Source organism: Coregonus lavaretus (genome assembly GCF_964263955.1).
Source record: "Coregonus lavaretus genome assembly, chromosome: 19".
Classification (NCBI taxonomy): Eukaryota; Metazoa; Chordata; class Actinopteri; order Salmoniformes; family Salmonidae; genus Coregonus; species Coregonus lavaretus.
In genome coordinates this window covers 45,883,248-45,909,234 of record NC_140006.1, presented here as the reverse complement: position 1 = coordinate 45,909,234, position 25,987 = coordinate 45,883,248, and the positions used below count along the sequence as shown (strand labels likewise).

The following is a 25,987-nucleotide window of genomic DNA, read 5'->3' as shown; positions in this document are numbered from 1 at the left end:
ATGCAGGCCTACATGTTTTAGCTGTTTGCTGAGTAATAAATCCACAGTCACAAAGGAAGTGTATGTAGGTCTACATGTTTTTAATCAATGCTCATTTTCACCATGAAAATCATATTTTATGCAACACAGGAAAACGATATAAGACTTTGGTCTTGTTTATTCAGCAACTTCTTTGCCCTGTAAGAAGAAAGACAGAATATAATGGATGAGTATTAATAATGAACATGCTAAATATATTAATATATGTACATTTGGAAATCATGTAATGGATCAAACATTTAAGGCTCAGTGCTAAGCTTTGATTTTCAATTTTGACGTACCAACTTAGTTTTAATTAATCCATTTATGTTTTGACCCGAAATGTTATTCTTAGAGATCTTAAATACATTTTAGTATTTTATTTAATTAATTAATTAAATATTTATTTTTTTATTTATTTTTTATTTTTTGTGTAAAAGTTCTGTATTGACCTCTGTGAAGACTGCATCATAGGTGGTGTTGATGTGCCCATATGTGACTTGTTTCAGGAAACTAGGTGTATGTCGCGTGTCACTACTTCACAGGAGCGCCATTTGAACATAAACTTTATTTATTTATCAAAATGCGTTTTTTTGGCAGATTGCCTTCTGGAACATGTGAACTTTCATGTGCCTTAATAACAAACTTGTATGCCATCTGTAAATACGAATACAATTGTTAAATTACGAGACTAGTTGGTTAAGCCATGGAAAAAGACAGCAACCTTCCCGCTAGATTGGCTGAGATACTGAGTGGGCTGGACATGCCGAGAGATGAGTTCGGATTGGTCTGCCATGTAGCACGCTACTGTCTATAATATGAGCTGGTCGGTATGTGTAGGTAATCCTTTCTAACGCGTTGTTTTTGAAAGATATCACGTCGTACAATTGCATAAGTGTTGCTCTCCACTTTCTGGAGGACCAAGTTTTGAAATTAGGAGAATTAGAGTATGATAGCTAAGGAGATGGAGACAATTCTGGTGTTTCATTGCAAATATGCAGACAGAGTCGAAAAGAGAACACACAGAAGGCTGTTGTATAAAACACCTGTCTCCGGATTACATCTTCAAACTAAAGGCAACCATGGCATCCATGACAGAGAGGGAGAAGTGTCCATCCATGTATATGGGCAAGATAGTCTAGCTAGCTACATTTTCAGACATTACACGTTTCTAATTTTGTCAGAATGTCGTTTTCATTTCAAGTTAAAGTGTACTGTTAGCTAGCTAGCTAACGTTAGCTGGCTGGCTAGCTAGCTAACATTACGTGTATGATCTGTGTAGTAATATTATTAGTATCTCAGAGCCATTTTCATTGCTAGTTATAGCCTAATGTTAGCTAGCTAACATTGAACCTGGTTGGTTAGCTACCTGCAGATTCAGTCAGGGTAGTAACATTAGAGTTGGGATTATGGCTAATTGTTTAGCTAGCTAGCTACATGTCTAAACAAAAGACTCCACTATGCAAGTAACTATTTCAATATAATTTTTATGATGTCACTGCGACAACTGTCGATAGACGTAGCTGATAAATTCGCTCTGGCTATCTACTCCGACTTCAGAGCACTCTCGTATGACTGTGCCAGAGTGCAGAATAACTAACAAATGTACGAAAGCTCAACACCCATTGAATATGGGCAGTGTCAGTAAACGTTGGCAAAAAAGCATAATTCAATTGTTGCCAGCAGCACAGTTATGGTCACCAACGCTCTGGTAACATAAAAACAGCCTCTGGATAACATAAAAATTGACAATCTGACAACGCTCTGAGTTTACAAATGTCCAGAGCACACTCTGGCACTCCAGATTAAATTTACGAACACACCCGTAGTATAAACCAGCCTTTAGTCTTGAAATCTTTGGTTGTTTAATACATAGCCTCACATGTGAATCCTTAAAGAAATGGGTGGGGCTAGGGCTTAAGTGGGTGTGAACGATGCTGAATGGGTGTAGACAAAGAAGAGCTCTCCAGTAGGTGTACCAAAACATTCAAGGGCCCTTTTCTCAAAAGTGAGGTTACAAGTTTATCAACTTTAAAAGCAGAATTACTTTTCCATTGTTCCTCAACTGTAGTGCATGATATATATTTTTTTATACAAGTCTCTACTTTTATCCAATGTAAAAAACAACATTTCAAATTTTGCTACATAAGACTAAATCGAGCCAGTCGGTCACATATTTGATCATTTAGTCAGATACAGGTTTAGCAGCAGTTCTGTACCTTTCCAGTGTCGCGGGTCTTGGCTCTGAGCTTGTTGACTTGAGTCTCAGCGATGTCAGCACGCTCCTCAGCCTCCTCCAGCTCATGCTGAACCTTCCTGAACTTAGACATGTGGCTGTTGGCTTGTTCCTCCTGGGTGAGGAAAAGAGAGGAGTAAACATCAGTATTCAAAATTTGAAGCTTCAGGTAGCATATTAATATTCTTTTTTTCTTAAGGTATTTCAACGTTTTATTTTATTTTATTGACTGATTTAGGAATAGCAATGTTCATAGGGAGATAGATGATACAGCAGAGAACGTGAGTGGTGGAACGGGGGAACAAACCAATGCCTCCAGGGGCCTCCAGGGGCCTCCAGGGGCCTCCAGGGGCCAATCAGAAGTATTAACTCCCCTTGGATATCTTCACATTTAATTGTGTTACAAATTTGGATTAAAATGGATTTAAATTACATTTTTTGTCAACGATCTACAAAAAAAATACTCTAATGTCAAAGTGGAAGAATGATTCGTTTTTTTTTTTAATTGATGAAAAATAAAACCCTAATATATCTGGACTAGATAAGTATTCTCACCCCTGAGTCAATACATGATGTAAACACCTTTTGGGAGCAACTACAGCGATGGGCAAGTCTCTAAGACCTTTGCACACCGGGATTGTGCAATATTTGCCCATTTACTAATTTCAAAATTCTTCTAGCTTTGTCAATTTGGATGTTGATCATTGCTAGACAGCCATCATTGCTAGTCTTGCCATAGTTTTTCAAGTCAAAATCCCTCTCATTAGCTACCCACAGTTAATACTGAGCGAGTAGGTGTTTGGTGTGAGTAGTTGAATTCGTCTGTGAGCTTCATTTATAGGCTGTTTTACATTTTATTTAGTTGAGTGTATCGACTGACAGCCTGTACAGGTCTGGACCGATTTTTGAATATTTTTTTGGTGCCTATTTTTACTCACGTATGTGTGATCAATATGGCTGTAGGCAGAAGCCTTGCTTTGGCGTTTCTAATGTATTATTCAATTCAAACGTGGAGATGATCCCCCACTCCCATTCCAGCTACACCGAAAGAAGTTGATGACGCATGGGATGGAATTACTCCCATTCACAGTGTGAACTTTGGCCATGAACAACTTTAGCGGCACCTGATATCACCGTTCCTCCTTCCCTTTAGTTTCTTTACTTTACTTTAGTCAAAACTGTAACTAGGCCACTCTGGAACATTCATTTACTTCTAGGTAAGAAAGCCTCAGTGTAGATTTGGCCTTGTGTTTAGGTTATTGTCTTGCTGAAAGGTTAATTCGTCCCCCAGAACCAGACAGAACCAGGTTTTTCATCTTACAGGGATTTTGCCTGTTCTTATCTCCATTCTGTTTTTGTTTTTTTTAATCCTGAAACAATCCCCAGTCCTTGCCGATGACAAGCATACCGATAACATGATGCAGCCATCACCATGCTTGAAAATATGGACAGTGATACTCAGTGATGTGTTGTTTTAGATTTGCCCCAAACATGACGCTTTGTATTCAGGACAAAATGTTTTCCTTTGCCAGTATTACTTTAGTGCCTTGTTGCAAACAGGATGCATGTTTTTATACTGTACAGGCTTCCTTCTTTTCACTCTGTAATTTAGATTAATATTGTGGAGTAACTACAATGTTGTTGATCCCATCCTCAGTTTTCTCCCATCACAGCCATTAAACACTGTACTGTTTATAAAATCACCATTGGCCTCATGGTGAAATCTCTGAGAGGTTTCATTCCTCTCCGGCAACTCAGTTAGGAAGGACACCTGTATCTTTGTAGTGACTGGGTGTATTGATACACCATCCAAAGCCTAATTAATAACTTCACCACCCTCAAAGGGTTATTCAGTGTCTGCTTTTTTTTACAGCCATCTACCACTAGGAATTGAAAGAGCCTAAACTATGGACATTAAACTGTATGGACATGGGGCGGCAGGTAGCTTAGTGGTTAAGAGTGTTGTGCCAGTAACCGAAAGGTTGCTGGTTCTAATCCCCGAGCCGACTAGGTGAAAAATCTGTCGATGTGCCCTTGAGCAGAGCACTTAACCCTAATTGCTCCTGTACGTCGCTCTGGATAAGAGTGTCTGCTAAAATCTAAATGCAATTATGTTTTGTAATGTCTACAAGGGAAAAAAATATGTTTTTGAATGTATGCTTTCAGAGTATTTGACTAAGTATGTGACTCACCGCTTCCTCAGCCTGCCTCTTGTAGGCCTTGACTTTCATCTGCAGCTTATCTACCAGGTCCTGAAGTCTGCTAACGTTCTTCTTATCCTCCTCAGTCTGTGGGAGAAGATCAAAGAATCAATACCCCATAGTTTTATACACAAACCTGTCTGTGTTAGTGTCAAGTTTGTGAAGAAGGTACTTTCTCTTACCTGGTAGGTGAGCTCCTTGACTCTGCGCTCATACTTCCGGACTCCCTTGACCGCGTCTACACCTCTTCTCTGCTCAGCCTCCACCTCAGTCTCCAGCTCACGCACCTTTGTGGAAAAAATGGACGTAGGCATTTATTTGAGGTGGTGAAATCAGATTGTCTCTTCCTATGTACTTTTACAATTTTAATTGAAGGGGGTCTGTAATGATAACAACATCTTTTCATTCTCTAGGTGAGATAAAACGTCATTACTCAATGCTCCTGTGTATTTGTATATGATCAAATACATTTCCAGCAATCAGTCTTTCAATCAACTCTAATCCACCCTGCTATTAACTCACCCTGGACTCCAGTTTCTGGAGCTGCTTCTTGCCTCCCTTCATGGCCAGATTCTCAGCCTCATCCAGGCGGTGCTGCAGGTCCTTGACCGTGACCTCCAGGTTCTTCTTCATCCTCTCCAGGTGAGAGCTGGTGTCCTGCTCCTTCTTCAGCTCCTCAGCCATCATGGCCGCCTGGAATGGTAGTTTGTTTAATTTATGCACCAATTGGCAATAATCATAACGTCCCTATGAGATCTTTGTTGTGGTAAACCAGCCCGGCTACCATTGGCCCTTGGATACAAATCAAGTGGATGTAATTGACTCACGTCAGTGATGGCCTTCTTGGCCTTCTCCTCTGCATTCCTGGCCTCCTGGACGATGTCCTCCACCTCTCCCTGCACCTGCACCAGGTCAGACTCCAGCTTCTTCTTGGAGTTCAGAAGGCTGGTGTTCTGGAGGAGGTAAAACGATTTGTTTGACTCTCAAGAGAACTTACAAGTCACAAAGCTGAAATTATTAAAATCTGAACGCAAGCAATGTCAAATTCCAGGTGTGTGTAAACGGTATGTTAGGTAGAGTTTAATTTGAAGGGGCTTTTGACCCGTACCTGGGAGTGCAGCAGTCCAACGCGCTCGCTGGCGTCTACCAGCTCAGTCTCAGCCACTTTGCGGCCTCTCTCTGTCTGCTCCAGAGCAACTCTCAGCTCCTCGATTTCAGCCACCATCAGACCGTTTCTGCGCTCCACCATGGCTGCCTGCTCCTTCATATCATCTGAGGCGCGGACGGCGTCATCAAGGTGCAATTGGGCATCCTGGGGTTCACAATGACATAGGTTCATTAGGAGTCACTGACCACCTTCCAGAGACACTTGAAACCCCACCTCTTTAAGGAATATCTGGGATAGGATAAAGTAATCCTTCTACTCCCCCCTTACCCCCCCCCCAATTATTTTTTTTTTTGAATAATAATCATATTATAAAGTGGTTGTCCCACTGGCTATAAGGTGAATGCACCAATTTGTAAGTCGCTCTGGATAAGAGTGTCTGCTAAATGACGTAAATGTAAATATAAATTACTTGTGGAAGTAGAGGTGATAGGATGGGTGATAGAAATGCTCATTGGTAAGAATTTCCCCAATATCCCTACCGTTCTACAGCATATTAGTTAACTCTATTAAATTCCTCTGTGCTATAATTTTCTACAGATTCACAAGCAAATCCCTCCCCAGTCCCTTTACCTTGAGCTGTCCCTGGACATTCCTCAGCTGTTTCTGGGCCTCAGCGGCCTGCCTGTTGGAGTGGCTCAGCTGGACCTCCATCTCGTTCAGGTCTCCCTCCATCTTCTTCTTCACCCTCAGGGCGTCATTCCTGCTCCGGACCTCAGAGTCCAGGTTGCTCTGCATGGAGTCAACCATCCTCTGGCTGTTCCTCTTGATCTGCTCCATCTCCTCGTCCTTCTCAGCCAGCTTCCTGTCCACCTCACCCTTGATCTGGTTCAGCTCCAGCTGCACACGCAGAATCTTGGATTCCTCATGTTCCAGTGTTCCCTGAACAAAGAGAAGCAGTCAGGCAAATTGTGTTCAATACATTTGGATGTGTATAACACAAGGAATTACATATATATGACTACAATAAACACCAATACAGGGAGTGTTGGACTGTAGCTGGCATTGGCTAGTGTACCACTTTAGTCGTATTGTTTGTATATCATATTTTAAATGTGTGTGACTGTCCTTGTCTATCAGGGTTTTGTTACTTGTCATGTTTTGTGTTTTTAGTGGACCCCAGGAAGAGTAGCTGATGGTTCTGCAAAAGCTCATGGGGATAACACTATTTTTCCAATCAAACAGCTGTAGTTTGTACCTCAGCCTCTTCCAGAGCGGTCTGGATCTCAGACTTCTCTGTCTCCACAGTCTTCTTGGCCTTCTCCAGCTCATGGATGCTCTTGCCAGTCTCTCCAATCTGCTCAGTCAGGTCAGAGATCTCCTCTGCACACACAAACACAGGAGCAGTTTAGACTTGGGAGATTTTGGGGGATATTGCCAATGCAATGAAGTTGACATTTAATCATAATAATTACTGGGGCCGAGCTCCCCGCAATCCACTGTAATAGCTACTGTAAATTGGACATTGCAGTTAGATTAACAAGATGTTAAGCTTTCTGCCCATATAAGACATGTCTATGTCCTGGAAAATGTGCTGTTAGTTACAACAGTCATGCTAATCACATTAGCGCAGGTTAGCTCAACTGTCCTGTATATGGGACACCGATCCCGTAGAGGTTAACCAATAGCTACCCGGACTATCTGCATTGTCTCTTTTTGCACTAAATCATCACATGTGCTGCTTTTACTGTTTATTATCTATACCTATATGCAAAAATCTACCTAAATTATCTCGTACCCCTGCACATGGACTCGGTACTTTTACCCCGTGTATAGAGCCTAGTTATCATTACTCATTGTGTATTTTTTTCCTTGGGTTATAATTTTTCTATAATTTCTCTTTTCTTTCTCTTTGCATTGTTGGGAAGGGCCCGTAAGTAAGCATTTCACTGTTAGCCTACACCTGTTGTTTACGAAGCCTGTGACAAATACATTTTCATACATGATTTAATCAGCACTTCACAGGGTCTTGCAAATCTAATTGCCCCCACTTCCTTGGGTTGTTCAAAGGAATACCGATTACAAGTTTTTTTTTTTTATGGTATAATAGAAAATGTTGATGATTACAGATTACAGATTACAGATTACAGATTACTGCTGTCAAATGCTCACGTTGCAGGTTCTTGTTCTCTCTCTTCAGAGTCTCCAGATGATCCAGAGCCTCCTCGTAGGAGTTCTTCATCTTGAAGAGTTCAGTGCTCATAGAGCGAACCTCCTTCTGAGCTCCTTCCAGCTCAGCCTGACCCTCCTCATACTTCTGCTTCCACTCTGCCAGAACCTAGGGAAATCCATTAGAAGACATTGATGAAGTTTGGAATCAGAAATATGCTACAATTATACTACAATTGATTATATAGCAGACAGAAAATATCACCCTAGAGTGAGGTTTATTCATTTTAACCTTGTCAAAGTTTCTCTGCTTCTTGTCGAGGTTGGCAGCCATTGCGTTGGCTCTCTCAACATCAATCATGAGGTCCTCCACCTCTCCCTGCAGCCTCTGCTTGGTCTTCTCCAGGGAGGCGCACTTGGAGTTTGTTGCCTCAATGGTCTCCTCAGCCTCCTGCAGACGCTGGGCCAGCTTTTTCCTGTTGGACGACAGAGGGTGTACAAATGTTCAAATACATATCGACGTAATATTTTCTTAGAGCCCCCTACCACCCTCACCATCCACACCGTATGTTTGAGTTTTTGCTGTTGAGTGCGACTCACTTGGCCTCCTCCAGCTCCTCTGTGCGCTGGATGGCATCAGTTTCATACTTAGTCCTCCACTGAGCCACCTCACTGTTGGCCTTAGACATTCCGCGTTGCAGCTCTGCCTTGGCCTCCTGCTCCTCCTCAAACTGCTCCCTCAGGAGGTCACAGTCATGGCGGGCAGACTGGACACCGTGGGCCAGTGCGTTTTTAGCCTTTGCGAGAGAAAGAGAGAAATATAAAGACTAAGAGAGATAGTAAAACAAATGACAGTAGACGTCTCTGAGGGTGGCCTAGTCACCGTCTATATCAGGGGTGGGCAATCATTTTGTCTCGAGGGCCACATCAGGATAAAAAAAATCAGTTGAGGGCCACACAGATTTTTTCGGACCGATTTGTTCGTCAGATAAATATGCGGGCCAGAACATTTTTATTTAATTTAACACTTAATGGTCCATTAGAAAGTACGTCGATATTATATATAGTTTTAGACATTCAAGAGTGCCCCCCCCACCAAATAACCCTCAAATAAAATCTCCCCCGGGCCAGATTTAATGGGCAGGCAGGCCGGATATGTTTCCCATCCCTTGTCTATACGAAGATATGGCTCTAAAGTCTGTGGTCAGTGGTGTCCGTTTTGAGTCCCTTACCTTGACCTCCTCCTCAATCTGCCTCTTCAGCTCCTCCACCTGCTGAGTGAAGGCCTGTTTTCCTCTGGTCAGCTGAGACACCAGGGATTCCTTCTCCTCCAGCTGGCGGCCAAACTCACCTGCAGGGATAGAGGGACCTCTTGTTAATGGGGTCTCTGTTCACTAAGTTTGAAAAATGTTTTTTAAGGTAACATAGGGCAGTGTTAGGTCTTGAATAGTCGGGGTTGGGTGGATAACTTTCTAAATGTAATCCGTTAGTCACTAGTTACCTGTCAAATTGTAATCAGTAACGTAACTTTTGGATTACCCAAACTCAGTAATGTAATCGGATTACTTTCCGTTACTTTTGGATTATTTTCCCCTTAAGTGGCATTAGAAGCAGACAAAAAGGATCCATCAAATGCATTTGGTGATCATCATAGTCATAGTCATTTTTCATCATAGTGGTCTCTGAATTGTGGTCAGACTCGCTTTTGGAACAAACAAACAAACTTGCGAGAAAACAGAAATATGTATTTTTTGCCAAACATCATTTCTGAATTTAAAAGTAATCAAATAAGTAATCGTCTAGTTTTTCAAAAGTATTAGTAATTTGATTACAATCTTTTTTCTGATAATGTAACCATGGCTTTAAAGTGCGACCATTACAGTTTGCGTTTTTTTTGTAATCAGATTCCATGTCATCAGTTACTCTCTGTGAACAGTACAGTATAAACTATGTGGACTGGACTATGTGGGCACAGCCCCCAACCCATGTTATTGTGTTTTACAGAAAGAAAGCATTGGTTTGTTGTTCATTGTTGATGATGGTACCATTTTCTGTCAGGAGTCTGGCCCTCTGTCCACTGATGTCGTTGATCTGGCGAACATTCTCATCATTCTTAGTCTTGATCTCGCTCAACTGGTCCTCAAGAGTACGGCACATCTTCTCCAGATTGCCCTGTTAGTGAAACATGTTCCATCATAACTTTATATATGGGACTCCTGTCAACTTCAGTTCACTTGAATGGTAATGTAGTTGACCCTCCTCAACACTGCTTGATCAAAGCATCACTACTCACCTTAGCCTTGGCGACGGCCTCCATGTTGCTGGAGAGGTCATCAATCTCCATCTTGTACTCACTCTTCTCCTTCTCCAGCTTCTGCTTTACGCGCTGCAGGTTGTCGATCTGCTCCCCGAGCTCAGCCACACTGTCGGCCTGCTTCTTGCGCAGAGCGGCGGCTGTGGCCTCGTGCTGCAGAGTGGACTCTTCAAGATCACGACGCAGCTTCTGGAACTCAGCCTCACGCTTCTTGTTCATCTCAATCTGTGCAGCAGTGGCGCCTCCGGCCTCCTCCAGCCTCTCGCTGATCTCCTCAAGTTCCCTGGAGAGATCGGCCCTCTGTTTCTCAACCTTAGCCCTGGCAGCACGCTCAGCCTCAATTTCCTCCTCCAGCTCCTCAATCCGGGCCTAGAACAGGGGGCAGGAGCAGGGAGGGATGAACACTACAATACATAAAATAATAATAGTATGTATATTTTTCAGAAATGTGTTCATACAAAGCCAGTTACACTAATATAATAAGTAAATAGTGTCCCATGCGGGAACCGAAACCATAACAGTAAGAAGCACCAGCAAGAAGCCCCATGTTTCAACCTACAAGCCACCAGGTAAAATGTGTGCTACCAGAATATTTTTTTATGAAATGTTTCAGGTGTGTGCTTTCCTGTACTGTACCTGGAGTTCCTTGATCTTCTTCTGCAGCTGAGATCCCAGAGACTGCTCATCCTCAATCTTGCTGAGGAGCTGGGAGGTCTCAAACTCCTTCCTAAGAAACACAAACACGTCGATTGCAAAGATGGTTTTGGTTCGATAGTGTAAAGAGAGAGTATTATACGAATCACATGCAAATGCTATTTCATAATTTCAAGAATTAGTCAAGAACAACCATTATGATCAAGATGGCAGGTAATACTGTAGTAATTCATTTGTGTTTACTTCTTGATTTTCTCATCAGACTGCTGCTTGTCATTCTCCAGGTCCATTATGGACTCCTGGGCCAGTTTTAGATCTCCCTCCAGCTTTCTCTTGGCTCTCTCTAGGTCCATACGGAGCTTCTTCTCTTGCTCCAGAGAACCCTCAAGCTACAAGATAAAAACACACATGTATTTTTCTTATGTAAACAACTGAAGATAATATCATCTTACATACTATCATGGCCAAAATGTCAAACTCCACTCACGTCGTCCACTTGCTGTTCCAGCTTGGTCTTGGACTTGGTCAGAGTGTTGACTTTGTCCTCCTCTGCCTGCAGGTCGTCCAGTGTCTGCTGGTGGGCCTCTTGGAGGGCTTTCTTCTCCTTGGTCAGCTTGGCAACACTCTCATCCATAGATGCCATCTCCTCTGTCAGGTTTTTAACCTGAAAACGGCCACAACAAAATTAGTCTTTGGGCACTTGACCATAAAGGGGAGAATTAGTTTGATATGTATTGCATTTATTTCATTCAGATTAGAAATGTCAACAAGTACTGTACTATAGATTGAACACTAGATGGCAGTGTACTCAATGCCAGTATACTGAATGGAAGTCATAAAGGGGGCGCAGTACATACAATGAATGTAGGGAGTACCACTATTCCACTATTTTGTGTCTTCATTTTTCCTGCACCCAACTGGAATTCAATTTCTGTTGAGCTATGTTTTGAGTTGATTATTGTTTGGTTAGACTGTCTATGGAAGACACAAGACCTTGTTTTCAGTTGCGTGCTTCTCCTTCTCCACTTTGGCCAGGGTGAGCTCCAGGTCATCAATGTCCTTCTTCAGCTCAGAGCATTCATCCTCCAGCTTCCTCTTCTTGGCAGTCAACTCAGCATTCATCTCCTCCTCATCCTCCAGCCTCTCAGTCGTCTCTTTGAGTTTGGCCTCCAGCTGGATCTTGCTCTTGATGAGCCCCTCGCACCTTTCCTCAGCATCGTTCAGATTCTCTGATTCCTGGTTTCAGAACAGGAGAAAAATCAGCAGCCTCACTTTGTGTATCAACATATAGATTTGATTCAGTCAGAGGTCAGAGCAAATCTATATAAATTCATGAAATATATATTTAACATGGGCAATAAAAATGTGTGTCCTTGTTTTGTACCACTGTTTTGTATTCATATTTACGTAAATGTTCCTTTATGAGGTTTTTTCTCACTCACGGATGCAACTTGGAGTGCCAGATCATTCTTCTCTTGAAGCATGGACACCATCTTCTCCTCCAACTCTTTCTTGCGGGCCAGAGCCTTGGCCAGGTCTGTCTTCATCTTGTCGAAGTTCTCCTTCATGTTAGCCAGCTCCTTCTCAGTCTCGGCACTCTTCAGCAGGGGCTTGATCTTGAAGTACACCTTCATCCATGGCCAGGTTTTCACATTCATGAATGAGCGGATGTTGTACTGGATGGTGAAGACAGCATCTCTGGTCGACAGAAAGGATAGGGTGGCATGGTGAGTGGCATGGTGAGTGGCATGGTGGGCGGCATGGTGAGCGGCATGGTGAGCGGCATGGTGAGTGGCATGGTGGGCGGCATGGTGAGTGGCATGGTGAGTGACATGCTTAAAGCTACATTCTGGGATTTGAAGAACAACAAAACGGGCCTTCCCCAACACTTTTTGTCTACAGCTGAGGAATGGGGCTAAGGAAATGGAACCACTTTTAAATTCATAGACAGTGCTCTAGATGCATGGACTGACAGGTTATGCTTAAATCATGAGGCATTTTATATTCTTTAAGAATGAATATCACAAATATAAATGACAACTGAACAGCTTCCCAAATCCCAAACTGCAGCATTAATAATAATAATAAATAAATAAAAATTAATAATAATAATTTAATAAAGCATTATAAGACATACTTTCTCATTCTGATCACCTCACAGCATATACAGTATGTAATCATAATGCATTACATACAGGTGGTCCACAGAAAGCTTTGCCAAAATGTCTACTATTCCTCACCTCCTCTCCATCATCTTGGTGAACTCTTTCCTCATGAGGAATCCACGGCTGAGAGCCTGGACCATGCCGACCAGAACGGCCAGCTTCTCATCTCTCATCTCCTCCAGGACACCCAGCAGACCAGCTTTGAAGAACACCTGAGGCACAGGTAAACATGGAACATTGGAACCACAGTCAGATGGTTACAGATAGAAAGGGTTGGATCAAAACAGGGCAACAACACCACTAGATTGATTTGAACAACATAAACATTGCATAGGCTGTTTCTAAGTTGTAAGTTATTGTACAGTTGAAGATGAATAATGTACACAGATACAGATAACTGCAACCAAACCACTATAAACCAATGCAACATGATAATGAGTTGAGTTTCTATACTTGTACGAATTTGAAGAAAAAAATTGTTTTTCAACCTTTTTCATTAGTTAAATGAAGATACTGGTGAGATGTTGAACAGTTAGGGTTGAAATGATCATTGAAGTTGTGTTTTGTTGTCAGCTTTTGCTGGGGGTATTTGACTGACCTTGGTGTGTCCAAACTTGTAATCGTCGTGATTTATGTCAATGGACCCAAGCAGCTTCTCTGAAGCCTTCTTGTTGTCCATGAACTGGCCCTCGGGGATGACACTGGCATTCAGTACTTTGTACCTGAATGAGGAGACATGTTTAACTTATGTGAAGTTGTAATAGGTTGGTTATACAGTGCATTCGGAAAGTATTCAGACCCCTTGACTTTTTCCATATTTTGTTACGTTACAGCCTTATTCTAAAATGTATTTAAAAAATATATTGTTCTCATCAATCTACACAGAATATCCGATAATGACAAAGCAAAAACTCGTTTAAAAGATAAGCCTATTCTGATGCTGGGAAAACCCTTGGAACTTTATGTGTGTGTGTGTGTGTGTGTGTGTGTGTGTGTGTGTGTGTGTGTGTGTGCGTGTGTGTGTGTGTGCGTGTGTGTGTGTGTGTGTTGTTGTTGTGTGTGTGTGCATTTGTGTTTGTGTGTGTGTACCTCTGCTTGAAGTCAGCATAGATGATTCTGCTGGGGAAGCCCTTTCTGCAGATCCTGATACCCTCCAGAACACCATTACACCTGAGCTGGTGGATAACCAGGAAGTTCTCCATCAGACCTGGTAAAACAAACCAAGTCTATTTTAATATACATAAACAGATTAAAGATTGGGCTCATTAAGGTTACTCATACTGTATTGATAAGATGTAATATTTAACGCAATATTTCTTGTACCTGGAGTCTTTGACTCGTTGGGGATCAGGCAGCGCACAAAGTGAGGATGAGTGCTCCTCAAGTTGGTCATCAGCTTTTGTAAGTTCTCCTGTAAGAGGGTTACAAACCATTTTCTCAGACATCATTTATGATAATCAATGCACCTTTTGAAGGACTGAATATACACATTTCAAGAGCTCACCCTGAACTGGGAGGACACAGTCTGCATGGAACCACCCTTCTTCTTGCCTCCTTTCTTGGTTGTATCTGTTCAAATGTGGAAAAGTAAAATATAATTATAAATTAGATAATCAAATGCAAACGCCGCCAATGAGATTGTGTAAAATAACACCTATTGTATGAGTAAATTAACCCAGTGGATAACCCTGAGAAATTGTGATACATTCAAAGGCTTTAAAGCAGTGGTCACCAACCGGTGAGTCGATCAGCAAACATTTCTGTAAAAACAACAGTGATAAAGCGGTCGTATTGTTGTTGTTGTTGACGGTAGCTGCAATGGATTCAGCAGCCATAGCATTGGGAAGGCAACATTTTCCCATTTTGAACCACTTCATGTTTGAAGGTAGACAGCAAATCAACTGCACGTATGTACGTACTGTGGGCAATCAGATAAGTCAGATCATCGCGTCTGCACAGTTTCCTCGAGCCACTGGGCTGCAGGTAGCTTAGTGTTAAAAGCGTTGTGCCAGTAAAGGTCGAAAGGTCGCTGGTTCTAATCCCAGAGCTGACTAGGTGAAAAATCTGTCGATGTGCCCTTGAGCAAGGCACTTAACCCTAATTGCTCCTGTAAGTCGCTCTGGATAAGAGCGTCTGTAAATGACTAAAATGTAAGAAGAAGCCTCGAACGCACAGCAAAGTTGAAACTGTGAATTTCAAAACGTGACTGGAGAGAATCAACGAATACAGCAAAGTGCTGCTGTTTTTATTTTAGTGAGTTCATGTTTAAGTTGTTATTCAACACTTTGTTAAACACTTTTATAAGACGTTATTATTAAACACTGTCAACACTTTGTTCAACACTTTAAGCCATAAAATGTGCGTCCTCCCTACTTCCACTCACCCTACAACCAGCACTGCAGCTACAATGAATGAGTACAGCAATGTGTTCCGATAAGCTTGCGTTGTTATTATTAGCAGCTTGTGTCTTTTTTTAATAGCGCAGAATATTTCACTTTCTCTGGTCATAGCAGTAACAACATGAGTCGGTGCATGAGGCAGAAATAATGCAGTGCGACTTGAGTTTCGCCATCAGCTGGAAGACTGTGTCCCCTTTTCTCAGCGGAGGGAGGGAGAGAGGAGGGACGGTGAGTTGGGTGAGAGGCAGCCTCACCGCGCTGTTCCCTCCCTCCCTCCCCACAGACTGACCATCAGATGAAGGCCATCAGTTCAGTAAAAAAAAAAAGCTAATTATTATGCTCACTCAGCTATGCCTCACAAGTAATACAACAAGTAATATTACCAGTGTGATCATATACCTATTTTAAAATATATAGAATTTCTAAATGGTCTGAGAAGAACAACATTGGCAGGACAATTCAAGCAAAGCCAATATGCAGTGATAATGTATTGGGCCTATAGCCTACTGCACAAACCTCATTTCTACAGTACTGTTATTAATTGGTTAATGTTGCACAGTCTTTCATTTTCTTGGCTTGCATTCTGACTCAGAAAGTGATCTTGACTCAGAAGAGTTTGTTGGCTTTAAAGACAATGTGGGTCTAGAGTTGTAACTAGGTCTTAATTAAATATGTTGACGTGATGCTGGTCTTACCCTCAGGTGGGGCAGCAGGATACAGGGCAGCCAACAGTTTAACTGAGGACTTCCCATACATCAGAATAACTGAGTCGTTCAGGGGGTCCTTGTTCTTCTCCAGCCAGCCAGTGATGTTGTAGTCCACAGTACCGGCGTAGTGCACCAGGGAGAAGTGGGCCTCTGCCTTGCCTTTGGCAGGCTTGGGCTTCTCATATGCCTTGGTTTTGCCAAGATGTTGGTCGTTCAGTTTGTTCTTGAAGGTAGTGTCTGACGCCTTGGGGAACATGCACTCCTCTTCAAGGATGGAGAAGATGCCCAATGGCTTTACAAAAGGAAATGTATATCAAATGAGTGATATTTACATTTAGGATCACATTTATTCCTTTAGCAAACATGCTTTTATAGGATTCTATTAATTTAGGGGCACATAATAGGAAACATATTGAGTTCAGATACGTTGTACCACTGTGATAATATCTCTCAATGCGCTCCCTATGAGCTTTGCTGTTGATGCCCATAATAATCCTTACAGATAACTTACTTTCTCAATAAGCTCAATGCAGGCAGCCAAGTCCATGCCGAAGTCAATGAAGGCCCAGACGATTCCCTCCTTCTTGTACTCCTCTTGCTCCAGGACGAACATGGTGTGGTTGAAAAACTGTTGCAGTTTCTCATTGGTGAAGTTGATGCACAGCTGCTCCATGCTGTTGTACTGTTGATGGAATTTCAAAAGGGATAATTTCATTATACAAGGCTGTAATCCTTCTCAATCACAACTAATTGTCTTGTTCTGGTCTCATACTCACATCAAAGATCTCAAACCCGGCAATATCGAGCACACCAATATAGAACTGCCTTGGATTCTTGGTGTCCAACATCTCGTTGATACGGACGACCATCCACAAGAACATCCTCTCATAGATGGACTTGGCCAAAGCCATGACTGCGTTATAAACCTGCAATGATAATACCTCAAATTAATATATGAGATATTGACCATGTCTAGTGATATGGTGATATTTTTTAAAAGCAATGCAATTGCCCCCAAAATAATTCAGGTCGTTAGAAAATGGTAGATGCTGTGTTTGACCGCCTTACCTGAGGCACAGTCTGTCCCTTGGTCACGTACTCGTTGCCGACCTTCACTCTGGGGTAGCACAGAGCCTTCAACAACTCAGCTGAGTTCAGGCCCAGCAGGTAGCCGATTTTATCAGCAACTGGAGAGAGAGCCAACAACAACAGATCGCTTGTTTCTGATGTCACACTGACAAAATAGTTTGGCCAGCTCTTTGTAGGTTAGGTTAAGATTTTAACCCACATCCATTATTCAAATCCTTTCTGGAGGTTGGAATTTGGTCTCCAAAATGATATCCTGCCTGACTTTCATGTGGCACTGTCTGTCTTGGTCATCTCCATGTGAAAGGACCCATGAGCACAAACATTTGAAGTTCATTGGAGCATATCATTGGAACATGTCAAATTGGGTGTCAAATGAAAGCTAAGAGTCTATATTTTTTTAGAAATTAAGGCATATATAATTTTTTCAACCATTTTCCATCCTGAAAATGAGGAATCAGTAAAGGCTTTGATTTCTGGTCAAACAGATGGAAAAGGGTCTTCGAAAACATCTACCGGAAAAACTCTTAAAAGGTATTAGAAATACATCAAAAAACACAATGTTGTAGTAAAGATCCGTTCAACTAATATCAACACTTATATTTCATTTTGGAGAAATGTTTCTGTAAGTTTAAAACATGGTCTATAACATTCTAAAAGTTCTATGTTCTAGATTCTCTCCCAGAGGAGGGAGGATATTGAACTTAAAGGTAGACCTCCCAATTAGTTAGTCTTTACTAATATCAATTTGGTTTATGAATTATTAAGTGATTAAAACTCTAGATGCTCTGTACTTTGATGTCCAAACTTGTGAAACAAGTCCATATATAAAATATATACAGTATATAAAAAAAGATATATATATATTTTATTTTATTATTTTCCCCTAACCCTAATTAAACTAATGGACAACAACAATTAGGCTTCTACTTCCAGCTTATACATACTAAATAAAAATTTTGGACACAGTCAATTTTACAATAATTCTATTTTTTGTTCACAGTATATGTTACCTTAGTTATGTTGTTATTTTTAGTCCCAACCTTCAGCTCCCCTCAACCCATCTATCACTGAACACCATCCAGTTTTGATTTCTATTTGCCATATATTTTTCAACTGTGCTTTGACGTTTCACAAAAGTACTGAACCTTTCTTTTCTCATAGTTTCTAAATATTGTAAATTAAAGATAAACATTTTTGCTAAGAGTGTTATTATATCATTGATGGATTTACTATGACTTTTCAAATAACCCAGCAGTGCCATTTGCAGACATTGTTGAATCTCAATTCGGAGCAGATATTTAAGAGAAAAAAAATGAGGGAGATTTTACCAAAATTCTTCTTACCAAAATGTGCATCTGCACAGTTATTCCAGTAAATGTGTTTTTGTAATATGTTCAGTGTAAATTGTTAAAAGTGGTCATTGGTCATAGAGTTGAATGTTTTTTTTTAACTTTAAAATTCATGATTTTTGTTTGGCACACATTTTAAGTGAAAGATGTGACTTTGTGGAATTGCCCTCTTATGTGTTCTACTTCTATGTTTGGGACTGGGAAAGGGACTAATGCTTTCCATATTGTATATCTATGAGTGGGACTCACCCTCTGTTCCATCTGACTCGGCCTGCTCCTCACGCTGCTTCTGCTTGAATTTCAAGTTGCCATGGTGCATTACAGCTCCTGTCAGCTTGTAGATGGCCATCTTCTCATCATTAGAGAAGCCCAGGATTGTAATGGCATCCTGGCATTAGAGAGGAAGTACAACCGTGAAGAACTGAACGGCAGTTTGCTCAGTTACAGTACACTACCGTTTCTGGGTTCAGTCCAGAACAAATGGGATGGATATAATTGACTGGCTTCTCTGTTCCACATTATTACTCTTGGCCAACACACTAGTATATGGCAGCACAAAATTAGTTTTACACAGTTCCACAGGGCATATAGTGGCAGTCTCTTGTGGATGTCTTGCAGGTATGTGCCTCAAGGCGAAGAGTGAAGGCATGAAGAGTGCCTTGAAGCACGTGCCTAACTAACACAAGGTGCCCAGCTGCCACCAAGTTGGAATTGCACAGTGCATTCAGTGTGTATGGTGATCCTACCCATTCCATATCTAGAGTTTGGTTAACACTTTGTATGACTCACATCTGTGGCATCCAGCTCGACCTTGTCGTCGATGCTGGCCACAGTGATCTGACCCTGGCTGATCATGGGGAAGTCGTAGGGGTTGGTGGTGATGAGCGTCATTTCTGTGGACAACGGAGAATGGTTTGTCAGTTAAATCTCTTAGAATTGTGCTGTCCTACCTTTAGAGTATCTCTCCCTCCTTTACTCAATAGATGGACTCAAGGATACATGTAGTATATAATACATAGCATCAAAAGAGGGGACTGAGGCTCCTGGACTAGTGCATCACAGTGCATTACTTGATATATCTATCCCATGAAAGACCTTGAAAGAACTGACCCATGTTTAGATGCCTTGTTACCTTGGATGTAGTCATTGTAATAATATTAACAGTGTGGAGTAGGAAAATGTTTAATAAATTCCACAGATGGGGGTGGGAATAATTTCACATAAACCTCTACTTTGCCTTACCAACTAGCTCAGGTTTGTGGTTGGTCATCATCTGGTAGAAGATATGGTAGCCTCGCTCAGCGGGCAGCTGGAAGGCCACTCTGGACTTCTCGAGCAGGTCTGAGAGAGAAAGAGAACAAGTGATAGAAAAATATGATATCTGATGATATGATCTCCTCAAAATATGCTGTGTGAATAAAAAATATTCTCCAGTACTTTTGTATACTTTATAGCCAGTAGTTCTGAAAGTATCGCTCACGAGTCAAAAATGGTCCCCGAAAATTTCGTACTACCTCACATATGTGCAGATATGTGCACCAAGTCATTACTCTCTCTTTTGCTCTGCTGTGTGTGCAAATTGCTAGCTGTCACTCAAATGGCGAAGGGCTGAAGCTCATTGGCTGAAACTTGAATTGCTAAGGTCACCTGGATGGAAATGTAGGGAAAAATTGAGCCACACAACTTCCAGAAAACAGTCGCTTTAAAACTAGGGATTTCCTGGCTAATTAAGTTAAGACAGATTGTGCATGTATGAACTACACATTGACACATCCAGCCCAAAGCGCGAGATTTAAAAAATACTTGCTAGTCTTCAAAGTTCCGGAGCAAGTCTTTAAGGAAAGCATTGAGAAACAATCAAAACCAACTCACAGGTCTCAATGTCAGCTTTAGCCAGTTTGCCTCCTTGGAAGTGAATCCTGATGAATTTACCCTATAGTAGAGCATGGGGGTTAGAAATAGGTCAACTAAATACATCTACCATTTTACTTTAATAGACCCCTTGAAGTGTTACAGTTCGTTGGACATCTATTGATACAACTACATGGAACTACTGACATTTTTACACCCAATAAAACGTACTTCCACAGTCAATTCTTCATACTTACAAAGCGAGACGAGTTGTCGTTCCTCACTGTCTTGGCATTACCGTAAGACTCCAGCAGAGGGTTAGCTGCAATGATCTGATCCTCAAGAGACCCCTGATTTGAGAAAAAACACAACTTGCTCAGAAACTGGGAAACACTTTACTTAAAACAGTATTCAGCGCTGGAAATAAAGTTTACACAGCCCACCAAACTGAAATATGTTAAAAAGGCATAACCTACCTGCATTTTGGTGGGGTCTACTTCCTTCTTGACACCAGAAACTGCAATGGTGGCGAAGTACTGGATGACACGCTTGGTGTTGACAGTCTTTCCTGCACCGGATTCTCCACTGGTTTATATGACCGAGAATGATGGGTTTAAGTGTCATATTGGCTTTTGCTAAGAAATAGCACTGACAAATACACTGTTCACCTGTTTTCTAACATAAGTAAATCATTAACAAATATTTCCACTCATCGACTCAATATTACGCACAGTCTAATCCATTCATAATGCAATGTATACTGAACACATATATAAACGCAACATGCAACATTTTCAACGTTTTTACTGTATTACAGTTCATATAAGGAAATCAGTCAATTGAAATAAATTAATTAAGCCGTAATCTATGGATTTCACACGACTGGGAATTGTGTTGTGTGACAAAACTGCACGTTTTAGCGTGGCCTTTTATTGTCCCCAGCGCAAGGTGCACCTGTGTAATGATCATGCTGTTTAATCAGCTTCTTGATATGCCACACCTGTCAGGTGGATGGTTTATCTTGGCAAAGGAGAAATGCTCACTAACAGGGATCTAAACAAATTTGTGCACAGAATTTAAGAGAAATAAGCTTTTTGTGCGTATGAAACATGAGACCTACACTTTACATGTTGCGTTTATATTTTTGTTCAGTATATTTTCATCACACCCAAGTGACCTAATCCATTCATAATGTCATGTATTTTATAACACCAAGTGACCCAACATATTACAATAGAAACATCTTCTCAAGTGGAATTATAGTATATAACTTACGTAATCAGGACGGACTGGTTCTCCTTATCTAGAACCAAAAAACATGTTTCTTATTATACTCAAGCAACATTATGGGTACACAATTGCATTCATAAGCATCATCATGAATTTCATTTTGGTACATTTTCCATTCAAGTCTAGTGAAATCAAATATTCCCAGTAAACTGCTTCAACTAGGAAACAGTAAATACCCTCCATCCATTTACATTTTACATTTTTGTCATTTAGCAGATGCTCTTATCCAGAGCTATTTACAGTTAGTGCATTCATCTTAAGATAGCTGGGAGTGACAACCACATATTACAGGCATAGAAAGTAAATTTTTCCTCAATGTTTTTACATTTACATTTTTAGTCATTTAGCAGACGCTCTTATCCAGAGCGACTTACAGTTAGTGAGTGCACACATTATAATTTTTTCATACTGCCCCCCCCGTGGGAATCGAACCCACAACCCTGGCGTTGCAAACGCCATGCTCTACCAATTGAGCTACATCCCTGCCGGCCATTCCCTCCCCTACCCTGGACGACGCTGGGCCAATTGTGCGCCGCCCCATGGGTCTCCCGTTCGCAGCCGGCTACGACAGAGCCTGGATTCGAACCAGGATCTCTAGTGGCACAGCTAGCACTGTGATGCAGTGCCTTTGACCACTGCGCCATCAATAAGGTAGCTGTCAGTAGAGTCAGAGCTAGAAGTGCTGGTTAAGTGTTATTTATATATATATATATATTTTGCATCCATTCATTCATTCATTCATCCATCTATTTATCTATCTATCTATCCATCCATCCATGAGAGCTCGTACCAATCATCATGAACTGAAAGGCGTTGTCAGAGACGGAGAAGATATGGGGTGGAGCCTCCATCCTCTTCTTCCCTCTGTAGGCGTTGACAACCTCTTCGTCGTACACGGGGAGCCACTTGTAGGGGTTCACCGTGGCACAGAAGAGCCCAGAGTAGGTCTGGATGAAAGGGATTCAATGAAATTAAGGGATTTATGTGAGGATGAGGGTGTGCTTTGATATACTAATGTGGATCTACTGTATTGGTATGTTTTGGTTTCTACCGTTCATTTCTGTGTAGTACTGTTTGTGTGTTCATGCATGTGGGAATTTCTTATGTTCATTTACAGTATGTGTGTATGTTTATGCAGGTTTCTTACATAAATCATCCATGCTGCATAACGCTCTTTGAGGTTATACAACACAGAGGCTTCATTCAGGTAGGTCATCATGGCCATGTCCTCAATCTTGTCGTACTTAGGGGGGTTCATCTGGTAGATGTCTGCTTCTTTGAACTCTTTATCCTGAAACGGTCAGAAATCTAGATTACACACGGATCAAACTGGACATGACTGAATGCTTTTTGCTCATTAAATACAAGTTCAATCTTTTTAAAAATGCATCGTTTTATACACAATTTAAAACACAAAATTAAATAAATAGCTATCGTTATATATACAAAATAAACACATGAATCAATATAAAAATCCCTAGAGTTTCTCATAAACTGACCTAGAGATAACAACACATCCAAATGAAACGTTACTTGGAGATTATTCCACATTTTATATATATATATATATATATATATATATAGGGGCCTGGTAGGAGAAGGGAGATTTACCCAACTCTGTGGATACACGTGAAGTCTCCATCGTTAACCAACCCTGTGATCTAGTGTTGTAATCCGAGTTTCTATATTTAAAGATTTGAAGGTTATATATATATATATATATATATATTATTATTTTAACAAAGAAATGCTTCTTAATCTATTTTTTTGTTACTGATTTCATATTGGCTTTTGGCATGTTATTTTATCATTTGAATAATTTTTTTACTTGAGTACTTTTCAGATCAGACTTACCACTTTAGTGCCGTCAGCATTCGTGACTTTTACAGTACACTTTCCCTCTGTCCTGCCAATGATCAGACCCTTAAGGTACAGCTCCTTGACGTCTGTCACATAGCAGGCGTTCTTTGAATCAAAGGGCGTGGCTTGTGCCTCCATCCTCTCCTTCTCGGGTTTACGAAGGTACAAGGCAGCCTTGCCGTAGATTTGCATCTCCGCGTCCGTACTCATGGTGACGGATCACTAGGAAAGAGATGAAACAAGAGACATGATTGACTCTGTGGTGCATTCCTCCCCAGTCAACAGAGTCAGCGGTATCTCACACAGAATATTTTCACCTTCACTTTTTTATATGAAGACTCAAACCACGTCTCACCTTCTTTTCCCACTCCTACAGATGAATTTGTACGTCTTGGAGGACCCTGTGAAAACATTAAGGTGTTGTGAATACGCACAAGTCTAAAACCTTATCGTAGATAAGGCCCAGAAGGGCAAGAAGACATCTCAATCAACTTATCGTAGAATCAGAAAAGCAAGAAAACATTTTGAATGGCGTCAATCATCTCAATCATTACAGCCATTCCATCCAATTCAACTGCAGGTGCAACTGGAAACGTTCATGTTCTTACTTTACTGTACATTCTGTCAAATAGCCCTGAAAACCCAGTTACATTCTAGACCACCCCCCTCAATTTACAAACAAAATGCAGGTGCAGCACTTTTGACCGTGAATGAAAGTGACAGATTTTAAGCAAAACACATTTAAAGTCAACATTTTACAAATTACATTTTAAAATCAATGCCACTTGATTGCATATTATAAAGTCTTACGAGATATGAAAGAGAAAAAAAAGTTTAAAAAATGCTGAACTCAAACAGTGCAGTTAGTTACTGCCTCAGATGCTGAGCGCAAATATGAAACTGTATGTACAAATCTAAGGAGGCGGAGAGAGTCTTACCACAGAGGAAGAAGGTATCTGACTTAAGAACGCTGAGGCCTCAGCCTCCTTATATCTGTTTGGAAGTGCCAAGCAAGCAAAAGTTAATTATGGACCACTCTGGTGAAGGAAATGGATTGGATGAGAGACCTCTGTGTGTCTGTGTCTCACTAGCCCCACCCACTTCCAGGAGAACCACACTCCTTATTCTTTAACCATTGATTGTTCTAGACTATGTTGAGACCTTAAGGAGGATCAGGTTACCTACTGCAGGAATGTCTGCATGTGACATGTCCATCTAACCTGCTACGAGAGTAAAGCTCTGTGGCTGACCTTGAGCTGTTGTACTTATTAAACTTGTACAAACTGTAATTTACGTAAATCAAATACAGTGCTTTAGTTTAGAACTCAACCTACTGCTTGAATGTAAATCTCAACGTTTGCGATCTCCCGCTATCTGCAAGTCATAACACCTTATTGATATGAAATTCACTTATTTTCTTATTTAAAGGTGTTATGAATGTTGCTATGAACGGTACAACAACATTTACGTAAAGGTGTTATGAATGGTTTTTCAAAAGTGCTTTGAACGCCTTTATGTGTATCACCTTCAGATAAAGGAAAAGTAATAACGTGTCACCAAAAGAATCACAAATCCTGAAACACTTCCTGTCTTTCTCCACATTGGAGATTTCAGCTGAGATTTATCCTTAAGGTTTGATATACTAGTGCGATTTGTATTTGTTAAGAGACATAGGTTCATGGTATCAATCAACTCTTTTTCTTTCAAGTCAATCATTTCACAGCTTTTAATATCCATTGAATCTTTTCTGTCAAACGTCTACAATCAATTGTTGTGTAAAAGTTATTTATTTCCAATTGGTTCAGCTAAATTAATGTGGCATTTTGTTTTATTCAATCATGCGTCTCATCCGATCCCCTACTAGCAGAATAAAGTTGTCACAATGTTCTCCCAACCTATTTGCAACAATGTGACAATGTCATGTATTTATAAAGCCACTGTTGGAAACATCATAGGGGGCGCTGCAGGAGTCATGTTGAGTAGGCAAGGCCAACAGTCTTTTAATTTCTTGAGCTATGCTATTCTCATCTCTGCAGTCGAGGCTTATTGTTTGAAGCCTTTGTAGTGATTGAGTATCGGCCAACTCTTCCACACAGCTGTCACAACATATTTTCTGGACGCGGTTGTGGATAGAGAGAGTCTTCATGCCATGCAGATTATTAAAATGGAGTTCATGACTTTCAATATATTTTAATGGGCAGGTGTGTAGATATCTTACATGATATTTGACATTTGTCATGGTATCAGCGGGACATGTTTCTCTTAGATCCACAATTGGGTATAAGCTTTCCTTAGAATCAGCTTACCAAGTCCTCAACTTAACCATTACGGGGGAAATTACAAAACAGATCTTAGATCAATGTCAAAGTAATTCAGTGCTTACCTGGTACTCCAAGCTAGAGGGCACACCTGTACACTTGGCCACAAAGGCCAAAGCTCAGGATTCTCATAATGGAGTGAGCACTGTAACGGAGTGGTAAAACGGTACCTGGACAGGAAGGGGTAAAGGTGTGCTGTAGATGAATGTAGCGGACCAAGCCCAGTTCTGGAGACCTGCTGGCAGTGTGCACAGGCTTTGTT

General features: G+C 41.1%; 1 protein-coding gene across 2 annotated transcripts; it reads right to left on the bottom strand.

The window, feature by feature from the left end:
• Nucleotides 1-156: 156 nt before the first annotated feature.
• Nucleotides 157-23,617, bottom strand: LOC311146854 (myosin heavy chain, fast skeletal muscle-like; the record flags this gene model as incomplete). 2 transcript variants are annotated; one of them, XM_084183459.1, is made up of 39 exons in its annotated part: nucleotides 157-177; nucleotides 2,238-2,369; nucleotides 4,447-4,542; nucleotides 4,638-4,742; nucleotides 4,978-5,148; nucleotides 5,283-5,408; nucleotides 5,564-5,767; nucleotides 6,194-6,502; nucleotides 6,819-6,943; nucleotides 7,733-7,898; nucleotides 8,022-8,205; nucleotides 8,330-8,526; nucleotides 8,962-9,080; nucleotides 9,775-9,901; nucleotides 10,023-10,412; nucleotides 10,680-10,770; nucleotides 10,941-11,086; nucleotides 11,185-11,361; nucleotides 11,691-11,933; nucleotides 12,140-12,395; nucleotides 12,938-13,074; nucleotides 13,461-13,584; nucleotides 13,952-14,069; nucleotides 14,186-14,273; nucleotides 14,367-14,431; nucleotides 15,957-16,260; nucleotides 16,480-16,650; nucleotides 16,745-16,894; nucleotides 17,037-17,155; nucleotides 18,656-18,794; nucleotides 19,196-19,299; nucleotides 19,649-19,747; nucleotides 20,279-20,339; nucleotides 20,515-20,607; nucleotides 20,734-20,842; nucleotides 21,533-21,560; nucleotides 22,338-22,494; nucleotides 22,695-22,838; nucleotides 23,402-23,617. In XM_084183459.1, 39 exons carry the CDS (start codon nucleotides 23,615-23,617, stop codon nucleotides 157-159), a joined length of 5,811 nt encoding a protein of 1,936 aa, XP_084039585.1. The 2 variants fall into 2 exon arrangements, with proteins under 2 accessions (XP_084039585.1, XP_084039586.1); XM_084183460.1 differs by having other exon boundaries at nucleotides 23,405-23,617.
• Between the last annotated feature and the right edge of the window lie 2,370 nt (nucleotides 23,618-25,987).